At 53.1% G+C, this 22306-nt stretch overlaps 1 protein-coding gene across 1 annotated transcript in view; it reads right to left on the bottom strand.

Annotated features, from left to right (window-relative positions):
• Positions 1 to 874: 874 nt before the first annotated feature.
• The window catches only part of ITGA11 (integrin subunit alpha 11), a 134361-nt gene continuing 112929 nt past the window's right edge, over positions 875 to 22306 (bottom strand). Inside the window, exons 19-30 of the mRNA XM_025389804.1 lie at positions 21065 to 21150; positions 19842 to 20049; positions 16929 to 17027; positions 15337 to 15413; positions 13481 to 13570; positions 12476 to 12566; positions 10696 to 10809; positions 10404 to 10490; positions 7061 to 7171; positions 6823 to 6918; positions 3570 to 3683; positions 875 to 2927 (exon numbers count right to left, since the gene is read on the bottom strand). Coding sequence (XP_025245589.1) covers positions 2856 to 2927; positions 3570 to 3683; positions 6823 to 6918; positions 7061 to 7171; positions 10404 to 10490; positions 10696 to 10809; positions 12476 to 12566; positions 13481 to 13570; positions 15337 to 15413; positions 16929 to 17027; positions 19842 to 20049; positions 21065 to 21150 — 1245 coding nt within the window. The 3' untranslated portion in view covers positions 875 to 2855. The remainder of the gene's footprint in view (positions 2928 to 3569; positions 3684 to 6822; positions 6919 to 7060; positions 7172 to 10403; positions 10491 to 10695; positions 10810 to 12475; positions 12567 to 13480; positions 13571 to 15336; positions 15414 to 16928; positions 17028 to 19841; positions 20050 to 21064; positions 21151 to 22306) is intronic.

The following is a 22306-nucleotide window of genomic DNA, read 5'->3' on the forward strand; positions in this document are numbered from 1 at the left end:
TAGAACTTGGGTCTGTGAAGTCCGAGGAGGAACTTAGGCGTCTGTGGTCTGACTGAGGCAGTCCTGGGACCACTCTTGGAGAAGCTCAGCTCTGCAGAGATCATCTGCTTTATGAGGCACAATGGGCTTGAGCACAACCCCCTCTTTCTTCATCTTCTAGCTTGGATATTCACTTACCTGTTGGTGACAACTCTCAGCCATTAGAGTCATCTAGGGACGTTGGAAACAAATTTGGCCCCTCTCCCAACCAGTGAAATTGGGATCCATAGTGGGTCGGGCCCTTGCAGTGGTCACTTTGAAAGCTCCCAGGTGGTTCTAAGGTGCAGCCAGGATTGAGAAACACTGTTAGCATAGACTTTGCTCCCTATAAGATGCATCTTTGTTTGCTCTACCAGGCACTCTTAAGGCTCATATTGGACATTTATACTTCAGAGTAAATAGATTCAGAAAGGGAGACTTGATAACAGAAATTGAGAGGCTAAGGGTCTTGATACAACTTTCAGTTTGCCTACCTTTTGACCACTTAGTTAGTCTTGGTGTAGGTCTGGGGAAGGGTGTGAAGGGACTGTGGAGTTCTGGAATAAGGGCTGCCTGCCTCTGACTGCGAGTCCAGAGGTTGCAATTCAGTGACCTCTGGGCTGCATTTGACCAGAGTACATTCTGTTTGGCCTGCACTGTGGTCACAGGTAGCAGTTTTTAAAAATATGAATGCCAACCTCTAAAAATCAGGTTTTCCATAAGAGCATTCTCTCAGATCTGACGGTATTTGATGGAAGACTTGGTGCTAAATCAAACAATGCACTTGTGAATGGGGGTTCATTAGTTCTTATTTAGCCAGGTTACCCCATTCATAAGAGTGATGACTGAAATGGAATATGATTTAGCAACATTTCCTTCTGATTCTATTAGAAGGCAATGGGTTTTGATACTCAGATTTTAGTTTCACCATTTTCACCTTTTGCTGCACATCAAGCCCTTCTGAGGCTGCGCTCGGATGACAGAATCTGGCTTGGGAGACAGCAGTCCTAGGTTTAGCTTTGGTTCTGCTGTGGGAGCCTAGGGCTCTCTCTGGTTCTCAGTGTCCTCATTTATGCAAAAACAAGATCAAATTATTTCCACGGTTCTACTTATTGGGATTCCAAGACATGAATGGCACAAGAACAGAATGGAGACGCCTTGGTTGAAGTCAGAGTGTAAGAGGGTTAACAATGAAACTGGCCTGGAGAAGTCTGGGAGGTGTGAGAGGGAAGAGCTGGAACCAAGGGCAGAAGCTACAGTGAAACATTTGGGTCCTAACCATCCACACTGGCCATAGATGGAAGGGCGATCTTGGGAGAGAGAGCACTCCACCCCTGGAGACGCCACACAGAAGCCAGGCAGCCACTTGGAGGGCATGTTGTGGGCAGCAAATAGCAGATGAGTCCCTTCCGACATGTAGCGGGGAGAAAGCAAGGAACCCCCTCAGCTACTTCCTCTCCAAAGCGGAGTGTGGCTCACTGTGATGTGCTCTGCCCACAGAATGGGATGTCAGTGCTTGGTTGTTTTTAAACACTGTATTTTTAATTTTTCAAAAATATTCACGACAGTAAAGGTCGTACTGTGCACAGGGGGACAGATGCCTTTGATGTGTCCCCCTTTCATTTCTACCTCAAAACAAGGTTAAGGCATAAATTACTCCGCTGGGCAGCAGGCATGCCCCTTGTCCTTGGGGCATTATCACTGGTCATACCACTTGTCCTGGGGGCCGGCGGATGAGATATTTGCCACCGAGGCTGCACAGGCTCCAGGAGTCCTTGCACGTGCTTTATTCAGTGCATTCCAGAGGGCACCCCTCAACAGCGCTGGCCAAGCCCTTCCCTGTGCACTGGTTGGCATAAGGGAAGGATGGGAGGCAGTGTGTATGTGTAGGGAGGGGCTGATACAGGGAGGGGAGGCTCCCCACCCCTACACCTGCTGCCCAGCTGCAGCCGGGCCAGTGCGTCCATGTCTAGGGGCAGCCTGCAGCAAGAAGACATGTGGGAATGCACAGCCCCAGGGATTGTGTCATCCACATGCTTCCCATGAGGTACCTGGGAACAAAAGTGGCCTGGGAGGGTTGGCAGCTGAGAGCAAGGGGCCACAATTGGTGGGGGAATGTGTGAGTTGCGGTCAACGTGAATGCACGTGGGTGCAGAGCCCGGCTGCCTCTCATCTCAGGGCAGCGTCCAGTATCCTGGTCCCACTTGTCTGGCCATCAGTCTCCGCATCTCAGAGTCTTTCTTCATCCCTGGCTCGCAGCTGTCGCCATCAAGCCCTTGGGCTTGGGTTCATTCTTCGGGAGCCCCAGGGGCCTATCTATGGGGAAGGGAGTGGGTATGACTTGGGAGCCAATGGAGGGGTGGGAAGGGTGAGAGAAAAGGGCAGACTTCAGATCTGTTCTGTCTTGGGTCCTTCTGGAACTAGAGGCCTGGAGTGTGCAGATTGGGTTCGTATTTACAGTCTTCCTCCCTGGGTTTCTTTGAAGGATGGGGATAATTACGAATTCCTAGCACCTTAGTAGCTGGGGCAGCAAATGCCCTCCAGAGAGCCTGAGGGAGGCCTTGGCGTGGGCCTGGGTGTGTGTGTGGGGGTGTGTCCCTTTAAATCCCTAGGGGTCTGTGTTGAAGGTGTCCCAGCCTCCCAGCAGGGCAGTTCCACTGAAAACCAGCTTGAGTTCCATTCTGGAGGGAGCAGGCGCCATTGCTCAGGAGATGAGGTCAAGTGCAAAGCCAGCTGGCTTCCTCTCCGCTCCAGCTCGGTGGGGCCACAGGCCTGGGTCTGAACACTGCCTGGACAGGTGTCCTGGCCCCCATCAACTCAAAGTCTCCTCTGGAGCCTCACTCCAGCACTTTGGGGGTGGGGTCCAGACCAGGCTCCCTCCTGCGCCTGGCACTTTTAAAGAAGCCGAGCTGTGAGGAAGCAAAGGGAGACGTCTCAGAGGAGGACAGGGTGGACAAGGCCTACCCCTGCTTTCCCTCCACTACCCTTCCTCGAGATTCCTCCCTCAGGGCTTCCTTGAGTACCCCAGCTCCTTCTGAGCACCCCTCCTCCAGAACTGCCTCTGTGGACTGGAACACAGTGGATGAGACCGTGGGCGGCATACAAGAAGTCATGCTGGCTCCCACACCTTGCTGTGCGACCAGCCCCAGCCAACATCCCTCTCTGGGCCTCCTTCATCTGTAGCACGAGGAGGCTGAGACAAGGGGTTTGTAACCAGAGCTTCAGAGACAGAGATGGACTTTGGGAGGTTTGTTAACAGCTTGACATTGTTGGAGAAATTTTGTGCAGTTGTTTGTACTTGCTTTTTTTTTCTTTCTCTATTAATAGGAACCTTAGTTCTCATCAGGTTCTCAAAGGCACCCACAGATAGGTCAGAGCCGTAGTCTGAGTGCCCTGTGTTGGCCCTAACCAATGTGTCTGCTGTGGTGAGGGGGTGGGGTGCCAGCTCCCTTGGAGAGGAGAACATGGCAGCGGCCACGAAGCTCCAGGGGCTGGAGCCTGAGCCCACCAGCCAGGATGCTGCTCCTTCCCTCCCCTGCGGGGGCCCTCACCTTCCACAGTGCCAGGACCAGCAGGGCCAGCAGCAGGAGGCCCCCCAGGGTGCTGCCCACAATGATCCAGATGGGGACCTGCCAGTCCTCTTGCTTGGAGATCTCAAACACGATCTGCAAAGGGATGGGGGCCAGGCCAACAGCATTACTGTTCTGGGGCTGGGGTGGCAGCATGGGAGGGGCAGGAGGGTGGAGACAGCTGGAACCTGGTGGGAGAGCTGCATCCTCTTCTTCAGGGGGATGCCAGAGGGATGGGTGGACAGGCCAGCCGAGGCCTCAGGACGACCAGCACCTGAACAGCCGACACTGGGTTCAGTGGCCCAGGTGATCCCGCCTCCTTGAGACACTTGCTGCCTTTGGCCTCAGGCCCCACCACTCCCTGGATCCTCCTCCCACCACATGGGCTACTCCTTCTCCCTTTGCTGCCTCCGCATCGCCTCCCGCACTTCTAAAGGTCAGTGTGTCCCGCGGTTCAGTCCTTGCACCTCTTCTTTTTCTAGAGTCACTTCCTGGGTGAACTCAGGGCTGACTTTCCCACGAGTCACGGTAGGCATGGTGCCAAGGCCCATAACACTTTTAGGAGCCCATGAAAATGTTTACATTTCTTTTTAAATTAGAGGAAAAAATGGAATAAAATCCAGCTTGGATAACATTTTTTTGTCTTTGTGCCAACACAGTTATAAACCATAATTTTAAATATTTTTTTTCCCGTGGAGAAAGGCGTCCCAAAGGCAAAAGTGGCCAGGGCTGGAAAGGTCAGAAAGCAAGTCCAGGCCAGCTCCCTCAGTCCTGTGGCTATCACCGTCTACACGCCGACTGCTCTCACATTTCTGTCTTCCGCCTGGATTCTCCACTGAATTCCAGGCTCATACCGACCGTCTCCTGGCCTGCCTGGCAACTGTAACAGGCCCCTAACCAAGCTCTTAACACCCCAGCCCCTCAAGCCTGCTCCTTCCAGTTCTTTCTCACCTAAGCAAATGGCAGCACTATCCCCCCACACTGCTTAGGCCAGAAGCCACATATCCATCACTGACCCTAACTCTCATCCACACGGAGCCCAGCAACAAAGTGTGTCCACTCTATCTTGGAAACACCTGGAATGTGGCCACTCCTCCTACCTCCTGGACCTGAGCGCCCTCACATCTCCTCTGGAGACTACAGCGCTGCCCGACTGCCTCCCCTCTGCAGTCTGTTCTCAGCACAGCAGCTAGAGGGATCCTTCTAACCAGGAAGGCAGGCCCATGCTCTGCTCTGCTCAAGCTCGCTCGGAGTAAAAAGTGCAGTCCTGGCCCTGGCCTGCAAGGCCCTCCCCTTTCTGGTCCCACCTGTCTTGCTGACCTCACTTCCTGCTCCCTCTCACTCTACTCTAGACTCCGGCCACCTGGCCTCCAACATGCATGCCATGGCGTGCCTGCTGCAGGCACTGCTATTCCCTCTGCCTGCAAGAGTTTTCCTCACACAGCCGCAAGACATTTCTGTCTTCCTCATGGTCTCTGTCTGATGTCACTTTATTGGAAAGGCTTTTCCCACCTCCCCTGTATAAAACAGCGCCCCCTGGCACTCCACCCTTCGATGTGTGCCTTTTTCTGGGTGGCCCTTATCACCAGTTGATAATGTTTATATTTATGTTTATTGCCCGCCTAGAATGTCAGCTGTAGGAGAGCGGGGGCGTTGTTTTGTCCCTGCTCTATCCTCAGAACCTGGAACTGTGCCGGGAATGCAGCAGGAGCTCAGCTAACATGTGGAGTGAACGGACCACCCGCAACAGCAGACAGGGCCCTGCTTTGGCCACTGACTCGCTGTTCAACTTGAGGCGAGTCACTGTCCCTCCTGCCTCATCTCACATGCCTCGGTGTGCATACCTGAGAGATGGGGGTGGCGACAGTGCCTCACAGTGTTGTGAGGTCTGTCACCATGTTGGGCACACAGCTGGGGGCCAGCAAATGGCAGGGCCCTTATGTGTGCTCTTTCTGTCCCTCAAGGCGGGTACCTGGCTATGCCTCCCCAGCGCTGGCACCTAGCACAGAGCCCAGCATACAGGGGCTTAATTTCGGGGTTGCTGGATTTCTAAAAGAGAAGTGAGGCATCTACAGAGTATAAGAGGAATTTTTGGGGCGGTTGAGTGGGGGTGGAAGGAGGAAAAGTCACCTAAAAGACAAGCATCAATGTGAGAAGAAGGGTTCTCTCTCTGTCTCTCTGTCTCTCTCAATCCCTGTACGTGTAGGGTATATGTGTGTGGGGGGGGTGCCTGTACCATACCTCCCTCTCTTGGATGCTGGGAACATTCCAGCATCTTTCAAGATTCGGCTCAAACAGTCTCCAGAAAGCTTTCCAGGGACGTCTCTCGCTCTGAACCGCTCCCCTAGGCCAGTGCTCACCCCCAGACTGCGCTCACCCCCAGACTTCACTCACCCGTTTATTGTCCCTGTTCCCCTGCCTGCCTAATTTATCCCCGTTTCCCCTTTTGGGGCCGAAGGAGTCGTAGGAGAGACACCCAACAAATGCCAAACGAATGAACACACAACACAGCTCCTTAGGTGGATCCTGATACCCCTCTGCCTGGCATCCCTCTGCCCTATTGTGATTGGTTTTTGTTGGATTGTTTTATAAGGGATGCTTCCTGACCCCGCCTCTTTGCTCTCCAGCATCTCCCTGGGGTCGGGATGGGAGCTTACTCCGCCTCTGTAACAGGAACACTCGCCTGGAGCCCAGGCTGGCATTTCTGGGGTGTGGCCAGTGGAGGGCAGCAGCGTCCCATGCCCGGCTGCCCTGTCTATTTCCACAGGACTGGGCTTTGCTTGCTTGCTTGCTTTCACAAATGTATTTCTTTTCTTTTTTCTTCCTTTGCTACTTCTTCCAGGAATGGGCTTTTCTTTAAGACCTCACTTCTCGTTGGGTCTCACACAGAGTCTCACTCCTTTCCCGGACCCCGAATGAAGCCAGTGTGATCTGTAACAACCTGCTTTTACCCAACTAATAAAGAGGCCAATACCGAGGCATCTCCCATCCTTTGGTTTTCACAAATTCAGTTCACACTAGACCTCTGGACCTTCCCTAGTGTTGCCCCTGAGGCCCATTTGTCTTGCTTTTTCCCCTCTCCTCAGCGGCCGCCCTAACAGCCCTCAGGTCTGCCTGATTCTCTGCTGCTGGGACATGCAGCCAGGGGTTGTAGGAAAACTCTAGAAGGGTGCGGCCAACCCTTTCCCAAGCTGTCTGGCCTAAGCCCAGTTCTGCAGGGCTCCCAGGGGCTCACCTGGCGGCTGGGATCCTCCTCACGGAAGATGAAGGGGCTGTGGAACTGCCTCTGCAAGGCTGCGTTGACCATGATTTTCATGGATTTGTACTTGAGCTGTGCAATCAGAGGGCTCGTCAGAAGCTGGCCTGGAAGCTTTTCTTCCCGTCCCCTCCCCAGGCAGCCCCAGGTGGAAGACATCCCAACAGCCACCCCCTTTCCCTTCTTCCTTCCAGCGCAACCCAGGGGCTCTACTTACTGCTTTTAGGGACCTCAACCACAGGTTCCCCAGTAGATGGAAATTGATTTCCTGGTTGGGGGCCAGCCGTATATTGCAATTGATGGAGACGACATCAGAGTTGCTGTGATTCTGAAAGAGAAGATGGGTCTCAGGGCTGAGCTGCTGGGCTAGGGGTGCAGGGGGCGGCAACACTGCTTGAATGACTGGGGCTCTGTTCCTGGGGGCAGATGCAGAGGACAGGGGACAAGGAGAAATTTGGGAGTGGGGGACATGTGCACTGTGCCTGCCATGGGATGACTGAAGGACAAATGAAGGACGGTATATCTGATGCTCCAGTTGAAGCTGTGCATTGTGACCGGCCTGGGTATATTCCAGGGACAGAACTTTGGTTCAACATTAGGGAATCTATAAATGTTTCCCATCACCATATAAACACATTAAGATAAAAAATTCTATGATCGCTGCAACAGATGCAGAAAAAGTATTTTAGGAAGTCCAACTTCTGTTCATGATAAAAACTCCCAGGGAACTTCCTGAATCAGATAAAAGGGGTCTTCATAAAGTTCATGGAAAATGTGTATTACGGAAAAACTATGCATGGATTCCAAAACTTTTTTTGCACCAAAATAAACTCGTATTAACTTGTTGTAACCTATGTGAACACGATCTAGTTTGAGGCACTAAGAAGGACATCAGTTTGAAAACAGCCCCTATCAGAGCAACATGAGTTCTGCTAAAATTGAAGCAAAAACAAACATCAAATTTATGGCGAAACTTGAGTGGAAAAACAGTGAAATCATTGATGCATTATAAAAAGTTGATGGGGATGATATCACAAAGAAATCAGCAGTTTGCAAATGGATAACTTGTTTTAAGAAGGGACTAGAGGGCCAGGTGTGGTGGCACACGCCTGTAATCCAAGCACTTTGGGAGGCTGAAGCAGGCAGATCACAAGGTCAGGAGACTGAGACCATCCTGGCTAACACAGTAAAACCCCATCTCTATTTAAAAAAATACAAACAGTTAGCCAGGCGTGGTGGCATGTGCCTGTAATCCCAACTACTTAGGAGGCTGAGGCAGGAGAATCACTTGAACCCGGGAGACGGAGGTTGCAGTGAACCGAGATCACACCATTGCACTCCAGCTGGGTGACTGAGCAAGACTCAGTCTCAAAAAAAAAAAAAAAAAGGAGGGGTTAGAGGACATTGACACTGAAGATGGAGCTTGCAGCAGATCATTCATATCAATTTGTGAGGAAAAAAATAATCTCGTCCAGGCCCTCACTGAAGAAGCCTGACGATTAACAGCAGAACCATTAGCCAACACTATAGACATCTCAGTTGGCTTAGTTGACATGATTCTGACTGAAAAATTAAAGTTGAGCAAAATTTCCACTTGACGGGTGCCCAATCTGTTGCACCCAGATCAGCTGCAGAAAAGAGCAGAACTTTCAATGGAAATTTTAAACAAGTGGCATCAAGATCCTGAAGCATTTCTTCAAATAATTATAACAGTTAAAGGTGTCTTTGCCAGTACCATCCTGAAGACAAAGCACAAAAAAAGCAGTGGCTACCAAGAGGTGGATGTGGTCCAGTCAAAGCAAACGCAGATCAGTCAAGAGCAAAGGTCATGGCAACAGTTTTTCGGAATGCTCAGAACATTTTGCTTGTTGACTTTCTGGAGGGCCAAAGAAAGAGAACATCTGGTTATTACAACAGTGTTGTGAGAAAGTTAGCCAAAGCTTTAGCAGAAAAATGGCTGGGAAAATGTTGCCAGAGAGTCCTTCTCCACCATGACAATGCTCCTGCTCGCTCCTCTCAAAGGAATTTCAAAAAGTTTGTGGAAAAATGGAATTAAAAGATAAAAATTAAAAATTAAATTTTACTTCTCAACATAAGCTCCATCAAGTTCAAAACACTTTTGTAAGCCATGATACCAACCATTCAGTCCATTCTTAAATAACTAAGCATCCTGGGAATTTAACCATGTCAATGCAGTCCTTTTTTTTTTTTGAGACAGAGTCTTGCTTTGTTGCCCAGGCTAGAGTAGAGTGGCACGATCTCGGCTCACCGCAACTTCTGCCACCCGGGTTCAAGCGATTCTCTTGCCTCAGCCTCCCAAGTAGCTGGGACTACAGATGCACGCCACCACACCTAGCTAATTTTTGTACGTTTAGTAGAGATGAGGTTTCACTATGTGGGCCACGCTGGTCTCGAGCTCCTGACCTCATGATCCGCCTGCCTCGGCCCCCCAAAGTGCTTGGACAACAGGCACGAGCCACTGTGCATGGCCTAATGCAGTGTTTTTTTTTTTTTAACATTATTAGCTGAGGAAAAATGGGTGTCCTTTAAATATATATTTTTAAGATTTAACAAACCAAAAGAAGTTAGAAGGAACCAAATCAGGACTGGAAGGTGGATGCCTAATGATTTTGAAATCCCCTCATGTGTGACGCCTATAGCAATGATCATATTTAACAATCAAAATCAAAATAAATTCCTTTAAGTCATCATGATTAAGGTAATCCTGATGATTCTGTCATCATCATATCTATTTACCATTGCACTGGAGGTCTTAGCTAGAGTAATACCACAAGATCATTTATAATATAAGGATTAAGCGGAGAAGCTAACGTTGATGGGAAACCCAATCTTCAAACAGAATTTATTAGGTGAAAGTTGCTAGTGTTGCTGCCTCGCTGCCCACCTCAACCCCAATGCAGCCCAAATCTTTGGCAAAGCACGCTACCCTCAATAAGTGTTTTGTGGGGGGCACTTGTCTGGGGGAAGTAAAATTAAAACAGCGAAGATTGTTGTCTGGGTAAAGAACAGTGGAAGCAGGGTGAGAAATTGGTATCTGGAGGCAGAGGCAACCCTGAGAAAGCAAACGGAAATAAGCAGGTGTTTCGGGAGGGCTGTGGAAATTGAAGCTGATCTGCATTCCATCTCTAGGGCAGGAGGCCCCAGCTGATGCGGCCAAATGTCTCCAGTACAAGCCACGTGTGTGTTCCGGTGTTCCGCTTCTCTCTGCTTCTCTGTACCCTACGGGCCCGCTTGGCCCAGGTGCAAGTCCACTGTCCCCACCCCTTTCTGCTCGTTTGCCTGACACACCGCAGGCTGTGACCTTGGCTTCTCAGACACTCACTCTGTGGGTTTGTCCCACTCCCTGTGAGATGGGGGACTCACACAGGCCAAGAAGTCTTTTCCTCCTTCAGTTTTTTCTTGGTTTGGGGCTGGGTACATCTAGGTGCTCAGTAAGCTCTTATTGACAAGCTGTTGGATCAGGAGGGAAATGGCCCCCGGAGCGCTGGCGGCACGCCTCTAACCCCAACCACTGTGGCTCTCTGCATGGGGGCACTCACCAGCTGCGGAGCACGACTCAAGTCTTCCTCCATTGGGGTGGGCCGGTACTCAGTGCTGTTCCCCCAGATGTTACAGGACGTGTTCGCCTACATAAAGGACACGGACACACACACACACAGCCTCACAACTAGCTCTGGCAGACGCAGGTTCCCAGAGATGTATCTTTTCTCCTCCTCTAGCCCTGGCCCTGGAGAAGGGAGCTGGGGTCTGGGAACCTGGGGACACACGTAGGGGGAATGTCTGTCTCCTTCTGGTCCCCTCCCCTGAGCTGGCGCCCAAGGGCATCGGTACCTGGTCGGTGAGGAAGTCCCTCAGCTTCAGCAGGCGGTTGCCGCCCCTGGTGGCGATGGGAACGGTGATCTTCATCATCACCCCGTGGATGGGGAACAAGCCCAGGTTCTGGATCTGTGGCCCGAGATGGGGGGGTGTCAGCACAGTCAGTTGAGGGGGGCGGAAAACAAGGTCCACAGGGGCCAACCAGCCCCTGGGGGTGGCAATTCCCCCACCAGGCCTGGGAAAAAGGCCCACTCAAGGCCCCTGGTGTTTTCGCTGTGGAAGCTCCTACACTCTGTCAAATTGTGGCCGGGGACTGCACAGACAAGTGCAAGAAAGCCTGAGAGGGGAGGGGTGGCTGGAAGCTGAAGACAAGCCAGTGGGGATCCAGAGGCCGGAGAGCAGGGGCCACCTCCATTTTCTTTTCTTTTTTTTTTATGAGACTGAGTCTCGCTCTATGACCCAGGCTGGAGTGCAGTGGCGTGAGCTCGGCTCACTGCAAGCTCCGCCTCCCGGGTTCACACCATTCTCCCGCCTCAGCCTCCTGAGTAGCTGGGACTACAGGCGCCCGCCACCTCACCCGGCTAATTTTTTTTTTTTTTTTGTAGTTTCAGTAGAGACAGGGTTTCACCGTGTTAGCCAGGATGGTCTCGATCTCCTGACCTCATGATCTGCCTGCCCCAGCCTCCCCAAGTGCTGGGATTACAGGCGTGAGCCACTGTGCCCAGTCCACCTGCATTTTCAACTCTTTTTGGCTGGGGTGGGATTTTGTAGAGGCCAGGGGTGAAGACGGTGACAGCAATGAATGCATTATGAGATGGAATCATTAATTAACAAAGGATGTATTACTAAATAGCGAGTGTGTGATTGTTCACATTCTAGCAGTGTCACATTTAGTGCCAGAGCAGCAGTGATTCTAAGCAGGAGTTTGGAATCAGAAAGACCAGGAATCTAATCCTGGGCCCCCACTACCTATGAGCTGTGTGGCCCTGAGCAGCTTACTAGGCCTCTCTTGAACAAGCCATGCAGGGCTCAGTGTGTCTGAAGTCCAGTATCCAGCTGTCAACCTGTCCTCAGCTTTCACGCAGCCTAGGAGAAGTTGATAAACTTACAGCAGTTCAGGGTTGAGGGAGCTATCAGGGCCCACTGTAGCAGAGGCTGCTGAGTTGCCTCCTAACTCTCATTCTCCCTTTTTCCTTAGTGACACAACTGAGACTAAAAGCCACATTTCCCAGCCTCCCTTACAGCTGAATCACAACGTTCTGGATAAAGAGAGGTCACTGGAAGAGTGAGGAACTGCCAGGGAGGTCCCTTAATAAAGAGGGAGCATGCTCTTCTCCCCTTCCTCCTTCCTGCTGCCTGGAATGAGAACGTGATGGCTGGAGCTGCAGCCATCTTGTACTGTGAGGCAAACTGGAGGCTGGTAAGTTCACGCCAAGGATGGTGGAATAGAAGACCCACTCCTGGATGACTCTGTGAAGCTGCCAACTCTGGACTTCTTTTGTGGGAGAGAGTAAACCCTAGTGTGTTTAAACAACTGTTTAAAAAATTTTTTTAAAGAATTTTAGGTAACCACACCCTATCTCCACCCATATGTTTCCCACTGCAGTCCAGTTGTTTTTCGGAAGACTGAGAGGCCCAGAGAGGGGCAGTGACGTGCCTAAAGTCGCACAGTGGGTGGGTGTCAGGGTTGAGACTGGACTCCGGGCACTAGTGATGATTCCACATTCCTCCCCTCCGGGATGGGGGTGCTCAGATCCCATCGTTCCCCCTCCACCCGGCTCTCCTCCAGCCTCACCCTGAAGATGCAGCTGAAGGGAGGCCCGATACCATCGTATCTCTCCAGCGAGCTATTGGGCTTGACCTCGTAGTGGCTCAGGCTGCTCCTCCTGCAGAGACAGAGGACAGGGCTGTCGTGAGCTCAGTCAGTGCTGGCTGGAATGACAGATGAATGAAAGAGGGAGACGGCATGTGCCGGCCTCCCCCGGGCCACAAAAAACAGGTTCCCTCTTGTGTCGGTTGGGAGTGAGTGTCATGTTGGAAGGACTCTGAGCCTTCGCAGGAATCAGCGCTGCCATGAGTGAGCAATGTCTGCCTCCTGAGTGGGTGGGCGTGAGTCAGAAAAGCCAGTTATTTCATCCCTGCCCCAGCCTGTTTGCCTAGGGGTGTAGCTGCTTTTCGGAGCGACCGTGCCACTGTGCTGCCTTCCACCCTCTAGGGATGGCTGGTGTGGGAGGGCCTGAGCTTCCTCTTCGTATCTGCTGTTCTGCCCTGACTTCTCCATCTGTCCGTGAGCTCTCAGAGGACAGGGGCTGTTTCCTTCGTCCGATTGGGGGCCAGTAGTGTACCAAAGGGGCGGGGGTGGGAGCAGTCTGTCTTTTGGGGAGGAGTCTTTTCCCACTGACGTTGTTTAGATGTGCTGGCGTAAGATGATAATAAAAAGCAGATTGACTTATGACAGATATTATTACTGTTTTTAAATTCTCTACAGACCATGCATCTACTTGTTGCCTATGCCAGGGCTGGACGCCTCCCACTGCCCCCACCCTCCCTTCTTGCCCCTGCTGGGAGCTCCCCAGGGCCAGGCCTGTGTCTCCTCCTTCCTCTATTTTGATATCCCCTCCCGATATTGGATGGGGAGCTGCACTCTCTGACCCATCAGGGACACTCTTGGCTCCATCCATAGTCCCTTAGTGCGGGCGTCTGGCCCTATTAGGGCTCATCAGAGGGTACCCCCCCTTAGGCCTCCATCTTCCCACTCTCCATGCCTTCCCTCTCCTGGGGCCCCTGGAGCCCGGCCCACCTGGTGAAGAGGACGTCAGCCTCGTATTTAAGGTGGAAGCGTAGAGGGGCCACATTGTCTTCCTTGGTGCTGTCCCGCTCGTTACTGTCACTGCAGGGAGAGCCAGGCAGCAGGGTCAGGAAGGGGTTCAGCACAGGCAGCGGGAAGGGTCTGAGGCAGACTGTGGAAGGAGCAGCTGGCTTATCTGGGGCTGATGGGCACCAGACAGGTCAGACAGGAAACCTGAGGCATCTCCTAGGAGAGGAAGGGCCAGAAGTGGGGATGGATGACACCAGCTCTACCTGCTGCCCCTTTAGGTGGAGTCAGGGGAGGGCTCTGGACTGCATCTGGGAGGCCTGTGCCTGGCCTGGCATGGACGGGACCCCAGCCTGTTTGCCTCCCTCACCGGGCTGCCCGTCGGTCAGGCGGGCCAATCCTGCTGCCTGCTGGATTCTCAGGGTCTGTGGGGGACGACACCTGTGGCAAAGGCTTGCCCACGGAGGAGGGATGGTGAGGAATTCACAGTGGAGTCGTTCATTTATCCCTGGACTGACCGGGGGCAGCTCCTACAGGGCGGCCAGGGGCACTCTGCTGCCATGAGAAGGCTGGGAGTGAAATTCACAGACATCTTCAGGGGGCTTCTGTCCAGTGTACCTCCCTTCATATCTGAGCACCATGAACTACTGGGGCAAATCATTTTAGACATAAACATGTACGATTCTTGCTTGCTACATAGACCGAGTTTGATTCCCTTTGGAAGCCTTACCCCAGGATAGGGGTTTGGTTAGAAAAGGGAGACCCACCACACACAGATGTGCCCCCAGAGCCCCCTCCTACACACACCTAGTTCTCAGACACCGCCCACAGCTGTGCCAGAGACACTGCTCTGCAAGTGCGCGCTCATTTCTCCCGTGAAGACGGGACTGGGTTTTCTAAGAGCAGGGCAGAGCGCAAGGGAGGCCTTGCCAAGTTTGCCACGTGGCGTGTGAGAATTCTACCACAACGCGCAATTCATTTAACTGTAGCTGGGACGCGAGCACATGTGGGGTGTGAGTGCCCAGTGCTTCTGTGACCTCTGACCTGCGTGTGTGTGTGCTGCAATGTTAGTGTTCGGTTTGTCTGTGGTATTTATTTCTTAGCTAAGGATTTTTGCCATTTGTAAGGCTCCACAGTGGACAGAATCCCTCTGTCCTTCCCCACATAGAGGTAATTCTGCACAAAAGAGACATGTATTTACTACTGACACAAAGTGATTCATGGTGTCAGCATATAGCAAGCTACCTCTGAGAGACCTGGGAGACAGACAGACAGACAGGAAGACCCACACAGAGTAAGAAAAGGCCTCTTAAAAATGGGAGAGAGGTGACTAGGACAGGAAGAGCCCTGGATGGGGAATAGGATGAGTAGTGTTCAGCTTCCAGCTGCACAATTCACTGCTGTGTGTCCTTGGGAAATTCACTCACCCTCTCTGAGCCTCTCTTTTCTTAACTTGGAAGATGGTGTGGGGAATAACCTCTGCTTTGATGATCTTAAGGGGCCTCTGTGAGGACTGAGATTTTTGTCTGTACAATGCTTTATAACCATAGGGTTTGTGAATTACTACTGTATACAGGGTTGTCTAAAAGTAAAGGGCTGACGTTATTATTTATCATCCAAAGAATGAAGAGCGGTGGCAACACAAGGGGCAGCAGGTTGGCCCACACCTGCAACAGATGCCGGTTCACCTCCCCACCCCATTCCCTCCACTCAAGGTTGGGGCAGTGAGGGACAGGGCGTGGGGCTGTGGACTCAGTGTTGGGAGGAGCAGTCGCTAGCAGCCAGAGAACTGGGCCCCAGAGTAGCAAGCTTGGGGGAGAAGGAGCAGGCACGGCCCTGACCTGCCTGCAGCGAGCTCGATCTCCAGGTGGTGTAGGAAGATGGATTTGCTGAACTCAAAATCAAGACGGAAAGCCACCTGCAAGGAAGCGGTCGCATGTCTGGGCATTGCCGGGACCAGCCCCGCCCACTCCCCACAGCCCACTCCCCACAGCCCCCTGCTGGGCTTGGGGTGGGAGAGCTTGCTAGGGGGTTGGGGAACTGCTGGCTGGGAACAGGCTGGGAAAGGGAGGACCAGGTGCTAGAGAACGTGAGCTGAGCTTCAGGGCTGCTGTGGGGACACAGCCAAAGACAACAGCTCCCACAGTGGGGTTTCTCGGGGCTGAGCCAGACTCCTCCCTCTTCCTCTTCTTTTGTTTTTAACAAAAGGCAACCAGAAAGCAGCAAGTCCAGCTCCAGACTCTGTCTGCAGGATTTTTAGGGTAGGGGGCCTTGATGGCAGGAAGGGCCGACGGCCATTACAGGATGTAGGGGCCAGAAGCGTTTGGTAGGACCGCCTCACCCACCTCTTCTTTGTGCGTGATGGGGAGGGGATGGCCCAGAGAGGGATGAGGGCCAGTGGCCACCCAGCAGGCGTCTGCCCCTTGTCTGGCAGTGCTCCTGCCGCACTGCTGACCTGGGCCCTGATGCTCCCCCTGCCCTTTGCCCCGCGGTGGGGAAACATGCGACCCTCCTCGCCTCCTCCCCGCCCCGCCTGGGGGCATTACTGGGACTTTGCACAGACACCTGCTTCTCTCCCAGGTCTCACCCTCACGAGATGAGGAGACCTCAGCGGCCCCTTCTCCACAGCAGTGGCTGGGCATGGGTGGGGAAGCCTGGGCTGTGTCCTGCTCCATCCCCACTCCAGAGCTCCTGGGTTTGTCGGTGCCTCAAACCAGAAACTACACCTTCGACTTGTTTCTCACCAGGGAGGTGCTTTGCTAAGGAGCCCTCATCCCTGCTCCCATTTCTTCCACTTTCCCCAGCCGTGCAGACCCTGCTCCTGGGAGCACTGCTGCTGCCTAGCTGGCTCCTGCCACGGCTCCTCTCTGATTCCCAAGTCCAAGCAGCTTGGCCTCAATTAGATCTTCTCCTGCTCCAGAACCTTCTGTGGCTGCCCACTGTCCAGGGCTGATGTCCAAACACTCCCTGCGATCTGGTGTCTCCCTCCCTTTCCCAGCTACTTTGCTTCTCCCTTCACACACCCACCCTCTATTCACATGAGCTCTTAAGCACAGTTGGGTGGTAGGTGCTCATGAAATGGTAGTTTCTCTCCCCATCCCTCCCCATACACAGCACAGTGGCAGAGGCCAGAAATCTGAAAAACTTGTGAGGGTGCAGAACAGTGGGACTGGCTAAGGGCAGGTGGGAGACTAGTGGCTGCGAGTGGTAGGAATTCTCTCTGAGTTAAAGGATGGGCTGCTAGCCTGGGGATGGCTGGCTAATTTGGTCACTTGCATGTCATTTCATGGGAGAAAAGACAAATAAAAGCCACCTCAGGCCTCCCACCCCTCCCTGGTCTTCTGTTCACTCCTGTTGCTCTTGCCTCTCTCCCCAAACTCCCTGTGCCTCCCAGTGCCCACCCTGGCCCTCCCCGACTGTCCCCAGCCTCAACCTTGGCCTTGGCCCTGAAGAAGGGGTAGCTGACATTGCAGACTTTCTTCTGGAGCCTCCTCTCCTCGTTCACGCACTCGATGTTACCGTCCGAGTCCTCCTGGAGGTGGGTGGCAGACATCATGGCAGCAGTTAGGTGGGGCCTGGGACCAGGTCTGGAGGCTCCCTTACCCCCAGCCTGCACCCCCCTCCGCAGGGGCTGCCTCAGCCCCTGATACCCATACGGAAGCCCGGACCACAGCCCTTCTGACGTCTGAGATCCCAGAGGCCCCAGAGGCTGGGGTGTGACTTGGTTCCTGGTACTTGGCTTCACACGGGGCGGGACACACTCAGAGGCTGTCGGGCGGTGGCAGGAGAATGGCAGGGGCTCATGTATGCGTCTCATTTTGCTCATCTGTTAAATGGGGATGACAGTAACTATCTCATCTAGTTGTTATGAGGATTACATGATGCGATGCACATAAATGCAGCGCCTATCCCATGTCCTGCCTATTGTCATCACTCGTATGTGGCAGCTACTGTTAGGATGATTATTTGTCCCCGCTGTGGGCTCTGCACTGTTGGGCATTACCTGGGCACACAGCTGTGCATGTCTCTGGGCATGCATGCATCTGTGTGGATGTGAGCCTGTGTCTGTGGAGACTCTGTGTGTGTCTGCGTGTCAGTGCATGTGTGTGCATGTACCTGCTGCATGTATACGGAGCATGTGCGTTTCCCTGGACGAATATGTAGGCATTGTGTTTTCGCATGTGTGTGCAAAAAGTGTGTGATCAGACTAACACATCTGCATTTGGCTGAGAGGGGTGCTTTCTCTACTAGAGTTCCCCTTGGCTGGATGTTGCAGACAGAACGGAGAGGAATGCCGACCTCACAGCCATGAGCGTTTCCTGGGTTGGGGATGGGTGGCGGCACCTGTGAAGGTGGCAGGCTCCAGGCTAGCCCTGCACCCCACCTGCTGTGTGTGGGGACACAGCACTTCATAGAACGTGTCTCCCACTTCTCTTTACCTCCACTCACTTCCAAAAGCTCTTCTGAGCCACAGAAACTAGCTCCGTGATTCCCTCCCCAGGGTTAGGAGCAGGCACGGGACTGGCCTTGTGAAGTCTGGGCCAGGGAAGCAGGGGAAGGCGGATGCTGGTATGGGGCTTGATTTCCTCCGTATACCTGAAATCCAGACAGACACAAGTCCCTGGGCAGGAGGGGACTTTGAGAGACCATCAGGTGGGCTCTTCATCATCAGTCTGGCCTGTCACTCTGGGCAGTGGAGAGGGAGTGGGGTTGGGGCCCAGGCCTGGGCCTGACAGAAGGGACTGTGGCTGCAGATAGGCCTTGAGGTCTATTTGAGGATGGGGGAGCCCACTGAGGAGGAACGGGGGGCATGAGCAGGCAGCTCCTCCCTTTCCTGGGGTGGCCTCCCTCCACTCAGCTTCCCCTCTTGGCTGCAGGAACTGCTCCTGTGTGTGTGGCAAGCAAGGGGGGCGCTCGGGGAGGGGTGCTGGGCAGCGGTTCTGGGGTGGAGAGGACAGCCTGGCCCAGCACCTGTCTTGCCCGGCACACTGGGTTCCACATTGACACTGAGATCCTCGAGGACAGAGGCTGTGTGTGGGTCCTGGGACCCCCAACATGCACACATGACATTGATGTCTGAGTTTTCTCAACAAACTTGTCTTGAGGGCCTTCTATGTGCCCAGCTCTGGACACAGACATGGCTAAGACAAGGCTCTTTGCCCCTGGGAGTCGAGGGTTTCAAGAGGCCAGCACTTGGAAACTGATGTTTCTTCAGAGCACACGAAGGGCTGTGCCAGATGCTGTGCAGGCTGGCGGGCCGCCTGTGGCCTTGGAGAGCTTCCGGAAAGATACCCCAGAGAGCAGGGCTGAGGACTATCCTTTATCACAAAGCGCAGGCTCAGGCGCCAGCTGTGGGGCAGGAATTCCGCTCTGCTGCTCACCAGCTGTGTGGTCCCAGGCAGGCCTTAATCCCTCCCTATGCCTCAGTTTCCTCCTCTGTAAAATGGGGACACCACCATCACCACTACCACCACCACTACTGCTATGCCCGAGGCTGCTGCAAGGGTTAAATGTATGCCAAGTGCTAGCACAGTGCTGGACGCCATGAGTGGGCAATACGTGGATGGTCACCGAGTAGGAGCAGGAGCCTGTCGGGCAGAGGAGAGAGGAGTCCCAGGTTGGGGTCATGGTGGGAACGAGCAGGGCGTGCTGGGAACAAGGTGGCCTGTGGCAGGGTTAGGGGAGAAGTGGCAGGAGGTGGATGGGATGGGCCTTGAATGCCACAATGAGGAGTCTGGAGTTTGTTCTGACAGCAGCTGGAAGTGATCAGAAGTTTTAACATGGGGAGGAACTGGTTCTGATTCTCGTCAGAAGGACCTTCAGAGCAAGCCCACAGGGTGCACTGTTGGTAGAAGGTGTGGATGGCTGGTGGCACACGTGTGGTGTGTGTGCACCTAACCAGGGCCCAGGAGACAGGCTGAAGGGTATTCCTCTCCATGTTCCCAACGGGCTCAGACTCCCCTGGTGCTGGTGGTTCTCAGCCCTGCCTGCACACTGAAGTCACCAAGGAAGCTTTAAAAGCCTCCCGACACTAGGCGCAAACCCAGAGCAAATCAGTTGGGACCTCCAGAGAAGGAGTCTGGGGCCAAGCTTTTTAAAGCTCTCTTGTGATTCTTTTTTATTTAATTTTATATTTTTTGTAGAGATGGGGTCTCACTATGTTGCCCAGGCTGGTCTCAAACTCCTGGGCTCAAGTGATCCTCCCACTTCAGCCTCCCAAAGTGCAGGATTACAGGCATGAGCCACTGCACCCAGCTTTCTCGTGATTCTAACACCCAGCCCGGACCCCACCTGGCCTTCCTTTTCCTCTGTGCCAGGCAGTCTGGGCAGGTTGCTGAGGTCTTACCTTCTGGATCAAGCTGGCAAACTGCAGGTTTGCTGACTGTGAGATATTTAGGACTGTGCTGTAGGCGTTCTCGCCCCTGTTCTCCAGTGTGGCCTCCACTGCCACTCGCCGGCGTGTGCTCTCTATGATGAAAACTGTGGTGTCGAAGGACAGCGTGTATGTGGAGCAGTCCTGTGTAGGCTTCCTCAGCACCCTCTGGCAGTACTCCCTGAGAACAAGAGAGCACCAGAGATTGGGCAGATGGAATAAGGAAAGCAGGGGTAGAGAGGAGCCCCAGGGTTGGGGCAAAAAGGTGTGTCTGGGCACTTGACTGGCCTCTGCTCATGGGAATAGCCACTGGGAGAAGAGGGGAAATGGATGGCAGGGCTGGAAAGAGCTCACCCTTCAAGACTACTTCCTATTTCAAAGGCCCTTGGTGTCCCCACCATAGAGATCATACCCTCTGCTGAACCCAGAGCTCTTATTTGACCTCACCACTCATGCATCACCACTCCATGCATCCTGTTTCCCTTTTGGCCTTGGCTGCCAGGAAGCTCAGCACTAATGTAGAGATAATCCTTATTTTAGCCTAGCTGGTTAGAATATGTGCTCCATTATCCTTCTACAAGTTTTGAATGTGCTATTTCTTTTTATTGTCTATGTCATGGTATATATGTTTTCTATCTGAATCATCTCATAGTTGGATCAAAGTTGAGCATAAATTATTGGAAAATATGTTATGTAAATTAAGAATACGATATTGTTGATTATTTTCCCTGGTATGTTCGTTTGTCTCTTCCAGGGGATTGTGGGTCCCCTGCTCCCCCTCTGCTGGTGTCCCTGGCATCTTTCCATCAGAAGGATTGGAAAGCCCAAGGTGTTCAGCCAGCAGGCTCTAGAAGTCACCTCATCTGGGGGCTGAAGGACAAGCATCCAGAACTCTGAGTCCCCTGTCTCTACCTTTCATCTAGTTTGTAATGTGGGCTCCGAAGAAAGGGTTTCTTTTTTTAACAAAATTTGAGATTAGATTAGACTAGTAGTTTCATATTACAGGGGAGACTTTCCTGAGGTTATGCAGGAGTTGGAGGTAGAGCCTGGGCTAGAACACAGGCTCCAAGTCAAGTGTTTGATCCACGCTGTCTGTGAGGAGGACGTCCAGGAAACAATCCAGGGCCCCGGGAGCCCCAGAACCTCTGACAGTGAAGGGGAAGAGGCGAGGGTGGGGGTGCAAGGAGCCAACTCACATGGCCGTGGGCAGGTCACTCCGGGCATCCAGCACAAGGTCAGGGACACAGTGCTCATCCTCATTGCAGCCGTTCCAGAAGGGCACCTGGGCCGGGGAGAGCCAGGTATGGGCAGCTGGGTAGGGACCCGCAACCCCTCGCCCTCAACGTACACCAGCATCTGTCTCCACCACACTAGACATGCGCTGGCTTTCCTGCACTGTCCCCAGACATGACACTGCTCTTTCTTGGGCTTTTCCATAGATCCTTCCCTCTTTAAAACGAGGCTCAAAACTCAGCTCCTCCTGGTTCCCTCCAGTTCATAACTGAGCTGATAGCACAGAACCCCCACCCGCACTCACCCAGCAGAGCAGTTCTGGTCAACATTTATTGATCATCTACTGTGTGTGGGCAAGGGCTTTGGTACTGGGGATATGAAACAAAGAAGACGCAGCTTCTGCCCTCAGCTCATGGGGAAGATTGGTGTATGAACAAATAACTAGTGTAAAATGTGCGAAAAATCCAAAAAGAAGTGCATGAGGAATAGAAGAGGCAGAGAGGAAAAACAGCTGTTTTGGCCTGTAGGAAGTCAGGGAAGGCTTCAAGGAAGTGACAGTGGGTCAGAGTTCTGAAGGACCGTCAACGTAGCTGGGTGGACCGGGGTGGAGGTGGCGAAGTCCAGGAGGAAGGAGAACCTGATGCAGAGGCCCTGGGGCAGGAGCAGGACTGAGTCGGAAATGATGGGTGGGTCAGTGTTGCTGTGATAAGAGGCACAGGGGTGAGATAGAGGAAGAGATGGTCATGGGCCTGTGTTTACAGGGCCTTGGGGTCATGCCTTGCAACTGGTAGGAGTTGCCGAATGCCTCAGGCAATGAGTGTCCTGACAGACCTGCATACTGAAGGCTGCCCTGGCTGCTGTGGGAGAATGGAGTGAGAAGATGGAGGCTCGAGGCAGGGAGGCTATTGAGGAGGCTGCCGCAACATTCAGGCAAGAGGTGATGCTGGTGTTGGTGCGGTAGTGGGCATGAGAGGAGAAAACAGGTTACTGACCCCAGAGGCGGGATCAATAGGAACCTGGAGGTTGTCGGGGCTGAGGGAGAAAGGGGTCCAGGGTGTCGGCTGAGTTTCTTTTTTATGTGTCTGGAAGGATGATCATGGCATTCAGTAATAAAAGCAGAGGTTGGCCGGGCACGATGGCTCACGCCTGTAATCCCAGCACTGTGGGAGGCCGAGACAGGCAGATCACCTGAGGTCAGGAGTTCG

The sequence above is a fragment of the Theropithecus gelada genome, chromosome 7a (genome assembly GCF_003255815.1).
Source record: "Theropithecus gelada isolate Dixy chromosome 7a, Tgel_1.0, whole genome shotgun sequence".
Classification (NCBI taxonomy): domain Eukaryota; kingdom Metazoa; phylum Chordata; class Mammalia; order Primates; family Cercopithecidae; genus Theropithecus; species Theropithecus gelada.